This window comes from Neovison vison, chromosome 11 (genome assembly GCF_020171115.1).
Source record: "Neovison vison isolate M4711 chromosome 11, ASM_NN_V1, whole genome shotgun sequence".
Taxonomy (NCBI): Eukaryota; Metazoa; Chordata; class Mammalia; order Carnivora; family Mustelidae; genus Neogale; species Neogale vison.
In genome coordinates, this window is record NC_058101.1 from 131,549,806 (window position 1) to 131,564,728 (window position 14,923).

Sequence of the window (14,923 nt, forward strand, 5' to 3'; positions counted from 1 at the left end):
ATGGTGCTTGGCTCACTGCCAGCAAAATACGCTGCAAGTAAACACCGAACTTTCTGGTGAAGCCCACCTAAAGGAGGACATGGTCATTGGCTGTTTCAAATTTAATCAGCATAGTAACAGGACTCTCATTGGCTCTCCCCATTGTTTGGCCCCTTATTGGTCACCTTGTTCACTGATTGGTCATGTAAACGTATATAAGTGTGTGGACTTGGGGAAATAAAGAGAGAGAAGATAGATCTGAACCAGGGCTTCTTGTCGTCCTTGCGGGTCGAGGGCGACAAATGGTGCCGGCACCCGGGAATTGTTAATGAGTAAGTAAACCTTGCAAGGAGAAAAACCGCAGGTAAGCGGGGAAGGAACCACAATTAAAGTGGTGGGAATCTTGTACAAGACCGCAATAAGAAGCGGGCGGCCATAGAGCCGGGATTTTCTTAAGGGACCACGATTAAAGTGGTGGGAATCTTGTACAAGACCGCAATAAGAAGCGGGCGGCCATAGAGCCGGGATTTTCTTAAGGGACCACGATTAAAGTGGTGGCAATCTTGTACAAGACCGCAATAAGAAGCGGGCGGCCATAGAGCCGGGATTTTCTTAAGGGACCACGATTAAAGTGGTGGCAATCTTGTACAAGACCGCAATAAGAAGCGGGCGGCCACAGAGCCGGGATTTTCTTAAGGGACCACGATTAAAGGGGTGGCAATCTTGTACAAGACCGCAATAAGAAGCAGGCGGCCATAGAGCCGGGATTTTATTCCGCGGTAAAGCGGGGAATAAAGGTCGACTGAAGTATATGTGCGTAAAAAGTCAGTGTGTTAGTGTCTTTAACGTCCGCGTCTGTTGTCTGTGTGTTCATAATGGGATCTGAAGTATCTAAAGTGCGGTTAGAAGGGTCTTTAGAAGACCTGCTGTAAGCCAATGGAACTCCACTAAAAGCAAAAACTGCTCGGGCCTTTTTGAATACAGTGGAAAAGGCGGCTCCATGGTTCCTAGATGAAGGCTTGCTAAACATACCTCAATGGGACCAGCTGTGATCCAGGGTTTGGCCCCTGTAAAACCTATTAATGCCTCGGGGCCATATCAACCTTTGCCATTGAGGACCCAGTGCCACAGGCGAGACATTATCATAAGCTGTTCCCTGTGAATGCTTTAACTCTTCACCTCAAATTTAACATAACAAAAGCACAGGCACGGGACTTAGTAGTCTCCTGCAGAAACTGCTTGACTTTACTACCTGCACCTTCTTTGGGGGTTAATCCTAAGGGTCTGTTACCTAATCATATATGGCAAATGGATGTCACACATGTTTCAGAATTTGGAAAGTTAAGATATGTTCATGTCTCTGTAGATACCTGCTCTGGAATAATTTTCGCCTCAGTGCATACTGGGGAAAAATCCAGAGATGTTATCGCCCATTGCCTACAGGCTTTCGCGGCATGGGAAAAGCCATGCCAGTTAAAGACAGATAATGGTCCAGCCTACACCTCACAACCCTTTAAAGCCTTCCTACAACAACTTGACATTCACTTGATACATGGAATACCCTATAACCCACAAGGACAGAGTGTTGTGGAGCGCGCGCATCTTATAATAAAAAATGCGCTTTATTAACAAAAAGGGGGAATAGGGGACACCTTCAGGTCCCCTAAAGATAAGCTCAACACCATTTTCTTTATTTTGAATTTTTTAACGTTGGACAAAACAGGTAAATCAGCTGCAGACAGACATGCAAGTGCTGCTGCTGCTCCCCCTAAGCCTTTAGTACTTTGGAAGGACATCCTCACAGGAAAGTGGAATGGACCAGATCCAGTGTTAGTATGGAGTAGGGGGTCTGTATGTGTTTTTCCACAGGAAAAAGAGGCTCCAATTTGGATCCCAGAGCGGCTGGTGCGTGCAGCCTTGCCTCCGAACACCAGTCATGATGCTGAAGATGCTGATGATAACGCTGAGGATGCTACACCTCCTGCGGCAGACTCAAGCCAGAGAGCTGTGAGCAGTGGTTAAAGCATGGCTATATCCTTTACCAGTGACTAACTCTTCTCTCATATTCCCTCCTCTCCCTTTGATGCATGGCAGGTCTGTAACTTGTTAGGAGCATGTACTGATATCTCAGCAGTGTCCATGTTAAATGGTGGCAAATTCCTCAACTGTTCTTATAAACAAAATGACTCTAGTACCTTTGAGACAACAGTTAATGTGTCTTGTCCCAATAATATTACTTATCAGCCCACTCCCATATGCGTCTCGCCACCGTTCCTTTTCCTCGTAACAAATGCTAGCAAGCTGAATGATATGTTGAATTGCACTAAGAATTGCTATCTTTCCCAGTGCTGGAATGTCACGGCCTTCAAGCTGGCTGTGATTATGCGTATCCCTACCCATGTTCCTATCCCAGTTTTCATTCCAGAGGACAAGTTACCGGTGGTGCTATCCAGAAATAAGAGAGATTTTGGTATCACAGCCGCCATTGTGACAGCATTGGCTATATCTACAGCAGCTGCCACGGCAGCAGCAGTCTCGCTTGCTGCAACTAGACCCACTGCGGAAGCTGTGAACACCCTTGCAGCAGGAACGGCAGCAGCCCTTCAAACACAGACTCAGATCAATGCACATCTGCAAGCAGGAATCCTAATAGTCAACCAGAGAGTGGATTTGGTTCAAGAACAAGTGGACATATTGGGGGCCCTATTGGGACTGGGATGTATAGCACCCTTCCCGGCAATTTGTGTAACTCCCATAGCCTATACAGAATGTTTCCCGACAGCTCTCCCAGTATTTGCAGGGTGCTTGGTCTGACGATTTTCAAAATTTCACATGAGTACGCGTGTGCAACCAGCTTCCCTCCCAGAGCTATTTCAAACATTCAGCAATATGTTCCAGTTTACCAAACAGTGGGCTGGCACAATTGGTCTTCTTGTCCTCCTTCTTATTGGCATTCTGATTCTATTCAGAAAAGTTCGCCAATGGAGAACACAGCAGCGAGAGCAGAGCCGAGCTATAGTACAAGCCCTTATGTCAATAGAGGCTGGGACATCTCCCCAGATATGGCTAAGCATGCTAGATCGGTAGTCAAAGACGGGTAAGATCAGTAGAGAAGCATACCAACCTAAGACAGGACAGAGATCATTGATATTTTGTGTCTGATGACGGGTAAGGATGTTTTCTGCTACTGACAACCTAAGACAGGCACGATCTCTGCCATAAAACAAAAAAGGGGGAGATGTCGGGGACCGCCTCCGGCCGGGAAAGTCCCCACCATTACAAGATGGCGCTTGGCTCACTGCCAGCAAAATACGCTGCAAGTAAACACCGAACTTTCTGGTGAAGCCCACCTAAAGGAGGACATGGTCATTGGCTGTTTCAAATTTAATCAGCATAGTAACAGGACTCTCATTGGCTCTCCCCATTGTTTGGCCCCTTATTGGTCACCTTGTTCACTGATTGGTCATGTAAACGTATATAAGTGTGTGGACTTGGGGAAATAAAGAGAGAGAAGATAGATCTGAACCGGGGCTTCTTGTCATCCTTGCGGGTCGAGGGCGACATTTCAACACTGTGCTTAGGAGTCATTTTAAGCAACAGAGTTGCCAACAAAACACAAAAATGCAAAACACGTAGTACTAAAAAGTCCATGAAAAGGACTCTTGTTTACAGTATAAAAACTGACACAAGAATGCAGAGTATCTTCTTATTCAACTTCAGCTAGAAACGTGTGTGTTGGGTGACAAATTTTTAACCATTCTGTTCATGTCCTTGCATGACCACAAAAGCCCCATGAGTATTGATTTTATGCTTTTAAATAAATTTAGGTGAATTTTCAAATGAGAATCAACAAATAATTAACTGTAATTGATTTATCTCCAGCAAAGAAAGAATCACACTATACCTACATTTAAACAAAATAATCTTATGATTATAATGTAGCACAAAGTAGCCAGATACAAAAATTGAATGCTATATATTTCCACTGATGTAATATTTAAAATCAGTCAATGTTTATTTATGGTGGCATAAATATACATTATGATTATCTATGAATAGTTAAGGACTAGAAGGAGCAATAAATCATCATTATTATTTTAATAATAAGATCATAAGAACTCATTTGGACTGAGGCCCAATTTTCTAGCCTATAAAAAAGTAAATGTTAGATTTTTGTTTAAAAATACTCCATAATGATTATATCATAAACATGATTTTTAAAAATATTTTAGCATTATATATTATCTTTTACATTCCCTGGTATTTCATAGCAATTAGAGGCACTTTGAAAAATAATATAATTTATGTGACTTTTGCATTTCATTATAGTATTTTCTATTAATTTTAATTTTTAAATTTTAAATTTTATACTGTTGTCTGAAGATGGAAAGGATATGAAGATCAATGATATTAGTTTTTCTCGCTTTTGAATATCTAGTAGGTAATACATAATTAGCATAGATTTCTAGTTTGAAAACAAAATTTAAAGACCAATTTGATTATTTCTGAAACATACTTCTAATTTTAACCTGCTGGCTATAGCGTCTAAATAATCCTAAACTGAATGCCTATAATTTGATCACCTATGTTATAGCTGAAATCAAGATCAAATTAACTTGGTCAAAATCCAGAAGTCTCAGACAAAAGAGGTGAAATACACAGAAAAATATATATTCTCAAGGTGGATACTGAACCATCAGACTGGATATATATGTGAACCATGCAACCCTAGAGGCCTTAGAGAAGTTTTCTGGTAGAACAGTTACTGATCCTTTTCCTCATGATTATACCAGTCACTCTCTTATTAGAAATTTAACCATTAGACTAAATATCCACTGTAAATTTGTAAAACCAGAGACAACAGAGTTTTTCAGTAGAAACACTTTTCACTCTTTTATTTGCCCTACCAAACATCCATAGAAGGCAATTGATAAGTATACAAAGAGTGGATGGATAGATAGATGGATGATTGGATGATATCATGTGAAGCTATGAAGGACTCTTAGAATGAAAAGCCCTAACTTTGAACTTATTGCCACTTTTTGTAGTTCTAGTCAGTAATCATTAGAGGAGTTACTTCAATATTTGATTTCAAACCAATATGGATGAAAAATAGAAGGACAAATATAAGGAATGGTTAGTTTCTAGTGTCTCTCAGAAACTTTGATAGTAAGTAGATGTAAATCACTTCTATATGCCAAGATCTGCTATATTTTTTTGCTATAAATGTTTTATATGCATTAAGTTAATTCTAAATACAACTTTATGAGATATTTACAATTATTAATTCCATTTCGTGGATTATGCATATCTAATAAAGCTGTTTTAAATTTGTTTCCTCTGATCTGAGAAGCAAGAGATTATAGTAAGAGTCAAGGGCCCAGTTACTATAGCCAGGCCACCTAGAAGCAAACCCCATACCATCCCTGGCTGTTGTGCAATTGAGTACAAATAGACTGCCAAAGTTAAACAACTTTGGAAAGAACTGGGAATGAAACATTTGGAGACTCAAACCAGAATTTTTTTCTATAACCATGACCATGACAATGTTTATTTGGATTTTTTTTTCTCTGTCATTGACCTATACACATATTCCTTGTTTTACTACTATAGTAAAACCTACTAAATTATTATTATCTAACAGTCTACTATTATCTTGGCTTTTGTTAAGAATCAAGTAAGGAAGAAATAATACTGTTTCTGGAATGGTAACTAGGAATACCTTAATTAGTGTCTGACTGGAACTCTCCTGGTTCTAACAGAATAAATAAATCTGAGGTTGATTTTTGTGGAACTAATCATGTTACTATTATGATGTGTTTATGGAATCTAATTTTTGAAAATAAGAAAAATTATTTTTAATTCATTAAACTCAAGCAACAGACTAAGAGGAAAGTTTGCAGAAAATGCACACATTATCCAGTTATCCAAGTAATAAAACAAATTATCAATGACAATCAGATGGCAATGTACAAGTTACCTGGTAAAGAATTGCAAAAAAATAAATAATTTTTTAAAAAGTCACCTTCAAAAGCAGGGATCGTTCATACCTGAACAACTTTTTGGGACTGCACATCAACAATGAGGACTCTGTCCAGAGTTGGCTGTGCAACATAAATGAACTTGTCTTTGACATTAACAGCTGAGGCCCACACACACCTCTGAGCTTCATCTTCTTTAGCTTTGGGACAGACTTCATCCTATAATTTAGAAAACAGGGGAAAAAGTGAGTATTTTAAATTAAGATGGATATGGCATATTAGAAGCAAAATTAATGTTTGATGCTTTATTACTTTCAACATCAAAATTAAATATATATATACACACACATATATATGTGTGTGTATATATATATATATATACACATACAGAGAGATAGTGTGTGTACTAAATTAAACAATCCCCTTAAATATAAATCAATGGAAATAACCCTTTGATATAAATTTCATCAGGCTCTTAATTACTTATTTCTAATAGGATATAGCCTCTTCATATGTTACTATCTTGTTCATAACTCAGTAACTTCAGAAATAGATAATAAATTCAAAGTTTTCTCTCAAATCCTCCAATCTCAAGCTTCTTTACCAGACATTAAATGTCACACTGGAGTGTATTTAGAGGTTATCACATCAGTGGCTGGCCCCATGCCCTGTCCTTGATCTTTTCAAAAGCTACCAAATCTACCAGAAGTGATTGAAAGCTTTCTAATCTGTGGAGAATCAGAAGCTTCAAAAAATTATAAAAAGGTAGTTATTCATAAGGCTTATTTTATTTTTCAATTTTTATCAAGGTCAAATTTTACAAAATCTTTTAATATATCCAAGCATATTATTATTCTATTCCTTCACCCATAACTGTTTTCTGGTGGAATATTATATTGTTTGTGCCAGACTGTCATAAATGAGACAAAAACAAAAACAAAACACACACACACATAAAAACTTCTATTCCCTCCTATCCTGAATTTTGTTAATAAGTGAATGTTGAAGGGATCTGTGCTGGTAGACACATCACAAATGGAAGAAACGTCATTTAGCCCATTATTTTTCTTTCAGGTTTTTCTTTTATTCACTGATCTTTTTGTTTTATAATTGTCTCACTTTACCTATAGTTAGAAAACCACTAAGAAGAAATATTTGTTATCTAAACATAAAATATGTGTGTAATGATTCTAGTGTTTCATTTGTCTTATGATTTAGGTATGATCACTGATTACTAATATCTAATTTATTGATTTATATATTCCAGTTAGTAACTGTTAAATTAGAACACTCTCCTTCTCTAATTCAAATAAAAACATTTCTTTTCAGCAGAGATTTCATTCACCATTTGTATTTAATAATCACGAACTACAATTAACAAAGCTTACATAATCAACACCACTAAGCACTTCTTTTAAAGATAATACTGACAGCAAATCACATTTTACATATAGTAATTAAAATGGATATACCATAATAACACCTTTGGAAGGAGCACAAACATAGTAGGTGGTTTTTCTCTTTGCTTAAAATTTAGAAAATAATATAAAAACCAGAGCACTTTGAAATGAGAGCTCAACGTGTAGTCTGCTGTTTTCGTTCTCCAAATTTCAGATATGATTCAGGGAGAATCTGGAGTGTCCACTGATTTTTAAGATTCAATCCAGAAGTTGCCACGCACTGTCAAAACACCCGGAACATATGGTAGGGTCTTCCTTTAAACAGTACATGTTATTCCCAGGCTTCCAGAACATAACCAAACAAATTAAAAACTAAACATCTAATGCGTGATTCTGGTAGTTCTGGAGGTAGAGAATTAACTCCACTACATGGGATGTACCACTATCATTTTAAAATGATTACCAGTGGGGTCATCCTGAATCATGTCCACAGCACCCTCAAGCAGGCTCACAAACCTGAACTCTGTCCTCAGCACATGCACAAAACAGTTTCACTCATCAATTCACTGAAACATTACTTTCTATACCAAACATATTGCTTCAGAAGTATATTAAATATCTTTGACAAGAGCCTAATTTGTGAGAATCCAGCACAATATAAAATATGTACTTCAGAGGCATAAATATGTGGGGGAAAAAAAGTGGAATCTAAGGTTGATGAAAGGCTCTGAACACAGGAAAATTGTTTATAAATTCTTTGCTGTTGTGTAAAAGCTACCAACAAAATCTGCCAAAATAATAGGAAGTGTGAGTGACCTGACACATAACTGTCAGCGAAACAACTGCTGAACCAGGAGCAATTTCCACCCCTTTGTTTGCTACAAAACTATTCAACAGTAAAATAAACTGCTCTGCTGGGAATTATTTCCTATTTGTATGCTGTCTCTGTAAGATGTCCCTGATCAGCCTCACAAGCATTTTTACAAAGCCATTAAAAGTTTCCTGACAGCCACCCTGAGTTTTCTTTGCTTCACTTTATGCCATTATTTCTGATTATAGTCTATTAGGCTCCATTTTACAACGGCACTTTTATTTTTTCAGATCACATAGATTAATATTTGCTTCTATGGATGGGAATTTTAGAGGAATATTTTTTACATGCATTAGGCATTTAATGAGATAAAAGATGAGCTAAAAAAAACCAAAGATGCAAAATAAAATTAAGATAATACATACTGATGAGGAAAATGGTGAGGAATTATATCAAGAAGTTTAATTAAATCACTTTTTATAGAAATGTGTACCACAATTTAGAGTAAAAGGAATTAATAAGATATTAGAACTAATAAGGGTAAGAGTCAATAAGAAAAAGAAAATTCTAGTTCATAGTTAGAAATTATCTATCTCCCTTTAAGTAATTTCCATATTTAATTACATCCTGTGTATACATTATCTCTTTCCAAAATTTTAAAGGCAAACAAGATGTTTCTAGTGATGATATTAATTTGGATTTAACATTTAAAATAATGCTCATGATACCTGATTATTAAAAATAAGTAGGTCAGTTAGGTGGATGTATGCATTCATCTTCTATAGGACTTTGCCATTTTTATTTATTGTATTGATTGACTATTAAAAATACATTTCCCAGGATGCTTGGGTGGCTCAGTCCATTGAGCCTCCAGCTCTTGGTTTCAGCTCAAGTCATGATCTCCAGGTGGTGGGACTGAGCTCCAAGTCGGACTCACACTTAGTGGGGAGTCTGCTTGAGAAGATTCTCTCTCTCTCTGCCCTTCCCCTCATTCAATCTCTCTCTCTCTCTCTCCTCCAAATAAAGAAATAAATAAAATCTTTTAAAAAAATGCATTTCCCTCAAATCTCCAAATTCCCATCTCTCTGTCCTCTTCTTCCCCATAGTCTCTCTTTCAGCACATATTCTGTCATTCATGTCGGGGACAAATGTTATTTGTCACAAGCACCTCCATTTTCCTTGCATCCAACTCAGTAAGTTTCTATCATTATCCCCTCCTCTCAACCTTCTCTCCAATCATAGATTTGTCCACTGTCCTTTGCCTTCAGGAAGATCTGTCCTGTATTTAATTTGTCATTGTAGTCACATCCAATGTCAACATTCCAATGCAATTTAAGAAGAAAGAATAACGAAACATTACTTGGATTTATCTTCTTTACCTTCCAATCATCCAATTCTCTTCAGACACTAAACAAGCTGTCTAGAAATTTACCTCCATTTCCTGACCTTTCAGTCTAAATTGTTCTTACTTCAAATAGCTTTCATCATCCTCTCTCTTTCAAAACAGGAGAGATCACCAGTGGCCTCAGAATTTCCAATCATTAGTCTTTACTTCTTGTTGGGAAGCACTTATTGAGTACTTACTATGTGGAAGATAGTGTGAAAATTATATTTGGAAATAAAACTATGAATATACAAGAATGCCTGCTCTCAAGTTGCTTATAGTTTCTGATGAATTTGGCTATTCAGACATTTATTCTTCCTAAAATATTCTTTCATTTTTGCAAGGTAAAAATCAGCAAATAATGGCCCCAGGCCAAATTCATATCATTGCCTTTTCTGGTACATGTCCCAAAAACTGAGAACGTTTTTGCATTTCTTAATGGTCGGAACAAAAATCAAAAGAATACTACTCTATGACATGTAACAATTATATGGAATTCAATTCAAATTTACATAAAGGTTTATTGGAACAAAGCCAAAACCATTGACTTAAATATTGTCTATGACCATTTTCATGCTATAATGGCAGATAAAGATTCTGTGGACCACAAAGCTTAAGATATTTACTATATGAACCTTTGCAGAATAAAATGTTGTTGATCTCATTCTTGAATAGTTCCCTATCCTAGTTATCATTTAAATTCTATTAGTGAAATTCTGTCATAGTGGCTTCTTTATGTTATGTTCCTTAATTATGATTCAGGAAAGGTAAGCCTCAGACTTTGGTTTTCTATTCTATTTCCTTTACATTAAATTCCTCTTAGAGTGCATTCGTTTTTATTTATTGATTTGATTTAGAGAGGGGTTGGTGAGAGGCAGTGGGAGAGGGAGGGAGAGAATCTTAAGCCTTCCATGTCCAGCACAAACCCCAAGGCAGGGCTCAAGCTCACAGCCCTGAAAACATGACCTGAGCCAAAATCAAGAGTCAGACACTTAACCAACTGAGCCACCCAGGTGAGTCAAAAGTATATTCACTCTTACTGCCTGGTTGTAATCACGATTGAATGATACAAAGAGATTAATCTGTGACTTGTCAGTCACCAGGCCTTCCTTCCTCTATCAGTCTCTTCATAGAAAAAAATCTGTTAAATGAACAATTTGAAATAAACAAAGTAAAAAAAAAAAAGTATACTATATTAAAGGTAATTAAAAACTGAATCGAAAAAAAAGGTGAAATACACATAGATACACATGAGCACCCGCAAATAAATTATAGATAGAGAATAGATAGATGACAGAAAGGGAGAGAATACACAGATAATATAAACAGACATTATCTATGTAAAGATATATAAGTTTTGGTTTATATTAGGGAACTTTATTGAAAAAAAAACTAAATGATTCCATAAAATAAAAGACTATTGAGTGATAAAATAGCAGAGTAAAATTAATAGTAATAATCATGTATAAGTCTATATACAGAACATAAGTATGGTTGGTATATAAAATATCTTGTTTATAAGTAGACAACAGTCTAAGGAATGCCAGGCCCAGGAGCACAGGAAACAAAAGCACTAAAAAGGCTAGGTAATTAAATACAAATAGATTAGAGTTCTCTAAAGTTAAACAGAAAAGTAAATATCTGATCTTTTACATAATTTGGATTACAAATACAGTAAGTAATACACAGAACTTGAATAAAAATAAGGTGGCATTAGTAGTATTTAAAAAGGAAGAAATAAATATGTAACATATAAGGTGATCTAACATGTATTCATCTAGTTTAGGGATTGATTTTGGCAGCATGTGGATTCACCCAACGGGGGTAGATAGACACTCCTAGGTAGGTAGGTACTGAACTACTGGACATGTATATTGTCAAAGAATGAGAGAAAGACAGTTTGATATTCTGATCAATACGTCGCATTTAAGTTTGAAAATTATTAGTTATATTTTAGACCTGGTTGCCTTACTGATCTGGTCACTAATTATTGAAAATAATTTGATTTTAGTAGTTGTGCATTGATAAATTTTTCTGCTTCTTTACCAGTCATGTTCTTAAGACTGTCGTAATAGTTCCTTTCTTTGGCAGTAACTGAGAGTGGACGTAGAGTAGGACGTAGAGTAGGAGTAGAGGGACGTTGGGGAAGAAAAAAGAAAGAAAGAAAGAAAGAAAGAAAGAAAGAAAGAAAGAAAGAAAGAAAGAAAGAAAGAAAGAAGTTGTAAAAATCTTATTCAAAATGTATAACATGATCTTCATTATTTTCTAACAGTCTGTTCTTGCTAGAATATTCACAACAAAATTTCATAAAATCCAATGATTTTCCACAGACAGTAAAGAGCATACCACACATTTTATTAATCAAATTATTTTCAATCTACATTTGGCCATCATATTTCCAATACCTATGTGACTTTTAATCTTCCTGATTTTCTTCTTGTCTAAACTTCTATTATATTTACATTTTGTGCCACAAAACTTGGCATATAACCCTGTACTATCATCCTCCAGTTAAAATGTTAGCCTTTTCTCTTCCTATATTTTTACATTTTTCCAAACACGCTAGAAAAGATACAGTATTTCCTCAGTAAATACTTGTTTAAATGTTACTTATTGTAGAAAGAAAAGTCAAAAGTGTATACTTCTCAGTCATGCCATGTCATCCAGAATGATTGAAAAACTGAATTTTAGAACAGCATTATTCAAAATGTTGCGTGCAAACAGCTGCCAGTTGGCATACCATTTGTTACCAAGCTGAGAATAATATTGAAATTGAAAATAAACATTTAGAACCTTTTATAGTAATTTGACAGTGCCAAAATAGCCATGTGCTCCTATGATCAGTAAACTTATCTTTATGAACAGGATTTAGATCAGTTTGGGTGGTGTCAAAATTGCCTGGAAGGTTTCTTGGAATGAAAAATACTTACTGGTTAAAAAAATATATATATAGAACAAAAACCAAAGTGATTCTTCCCCCCAGATAGTTTAAGAAACAACTGATTTTGAGCTTTCTTCTCTGTCTCTCTCTCTTTTTAAAATCCAAACTGTCATAATCTGAGTCTACTGAGATATATAGAAAAGTAAATAATGAAACACTTTAAAAAATAGTGTTCACTTAATCAATAGAACACAAATAATTATTCTCAATGAGATTTCGTTCAGGTTATCATGAATCAAGACAAATGAAACAAAGGTTCTTTTGTACTGTATGGAATGTCTAGGTTGGGATTCCTAGGATATTTTTCATAGCCATCTGGAAATTAATGTGATCAAGGTTAAGCTTTTTTGAATACACCAAAAACAGTATACTCTGCTGAAACCTGTAAAACAGGTTTTACAATATTTTAAAAAAATGAGATTTTACAATAATGTATTATTAATTTAATATTAGTGGTTATCACCCTGGTGGAACATTTTTTAAAAAAGAAAGACCTGAAGTTTAAATACTTTTATCAATTTTTAATTGAGATTACTGGTTATACCTGAGCAATACAACTGGATTTTTTGTATAATTACATATATTAATCTATATAATTATATCTGCCATTTCATATATTAATGTATATAAACAGTCTAGCTCATATAAGTCAAAGCATAGGTAGTCATGGAAATGTAAGAGGTGATTTGTCTTAATTTGGCCTATCTTAGAAAACCATCATACAGCATGATTTTGATTCTAGGATATCAAAAGTACAAAGAAAACATTACAGAAACTTTCAATTATTTTAATATAAGAAGATTGTATTTATGTCTTTCAGTGTTATAATAAAAATGGAGTTGAGAACATTACACTGTCATAAATAGAGAACCAGTTTCTTTAGGGACAGTGTATTAGTTAGAGAGGTTATGAAAATAGTCCTTGAAGTCAACCAGACCAAGAGGTCATGTCCAGGTTTACATTCACATTAGCTGTGTAAATACTCCTTTTGATCCTCATATACTGCAATGGTATAACAATATTACCTATCACACGAGATTATTATGCACATTAAATAAAATCATGTTTGAAAAGTTCAAGTGATCAATGATGTTACTTGTTATTTCCTTTTCTTAAATATTTTGTTTATTTATTTATTTGAAAGAAAGAGAGAGCATGAGCAGGGTGGAGGGGCAGGGGAAGAGGGAGAATCAGATGTTCCCCCATCCCCTGGCCTGCAGGGAGATGCAAGCAGGGCTCAATCCTATGATCCCAAGACCATGACCTGAGCTGAAGGCAGACGTGTAAACTACTGAGCCACCCAGGAATTCCATATCTGTCATTTTCATACACAAAATTTTCTAAGGGCTATATTTCGTAAAACTATAATAGCCTACATATTTTTACAATTTTTTTCAATTTTCCATAATGTTTTGGAGAATAGTTCACTGTGAATATTTAAGAGTTTCAGAGAGGTACTTGAAGTATGGAATACTTGTTGCATTGAGAGAATTAAAGAGAATGTTTTCCCCCTCTATCATTTGGTAGTTCTGTGATCCTGAGCAAATCACTTGACCTTTCTCATTTTGTCTAGAAACTGAGGGGATTGAAATAGGATTTTGGGGGCACCTGGGTGGCTCAGTGGGTTAAAGCCTCTGTCTTCGGCTCAGGCTCAGGTCATGATTCCAGGGTCCTGGGATGGAGCTCCGCATCGTGCTATCTGCTAGGCAGAGAGTCTGCCTCCCCCTCTCTCTCTGCCTGCCTCTCTGCCTACTTGTGATCTCTGTCTGTCAAATAAACAAAAAACATCTTTTTAAAAATAGGATTTTGTCAGTTGTTTTCAAAAAAGGAAACAAAAACAAAAACAAGCTCTCTGAATTACTTCTACTTTGCTTAAATGGAAAACGTTTTACCCACTTTATAAAAATATTATGATAGCAGTTAAAAAATAAATTTTAAGAGTGTTAAATTTCAAATGTCTACAGAATATAAAAGAAGAAAACTGTAGAACTTTTATAAATGTAGGACTAGACGGTTTGTATCTTGGTTCTCTTGGTTCTTGTAAAGGAGCTGAAATCCTATCTCAGGGTTGGTCCAGGGGCCAATAGACACAGAGAATCTCTGGGGCAGGAACTTAATGTCTGTTGGGAAAGGCATAAATTTGAATAATGGGAAGGCCAAATTAAATATCAAAACCAAAAGTATAAAGTTATGTTGAAAAATCAGTAAATAGTGTTTGACAAAAAAGTGTTGGTATTAAAAGCTAATATCAGGCACTAAAACAATTGGACAATTATGGTAGATATCAGAAAGTGTAAATTATATGGACCAATTTGGTTCATGGTGGATAACTTAAATAGTAGTGGGGATAGTTGAAACTAAAGAATTAGTTGTGTTTAATTTTGATCCCCAACATAATGAAGATTTGATTTGTATGAAAGTAATAAT

General features: G+C 35.7%; 1 protein-coding gene across 1 annotated transcript in view; it reads right to left on the bottom strand.

Moving 5' to 3' along the window:
* The window catches only part of FSTL5 (follistatin like 5), a 764,561-nt gene that overhangs the window by 72,004 nt on the left and 677,634 nt on the right, over positions 1 to 14,923 (bottom strand). The window contains exon 13 of the mRNA XM_044224773.1: positions 6,030 to 6,179. Coding sequence (XP_044080708.1) covers positions 6,030 to 6,179 — 150 coding nt within the window. The remainder of the gene's footprint in view (positions 1 to 6,029; positions 6,180 to 14,923) is intronic.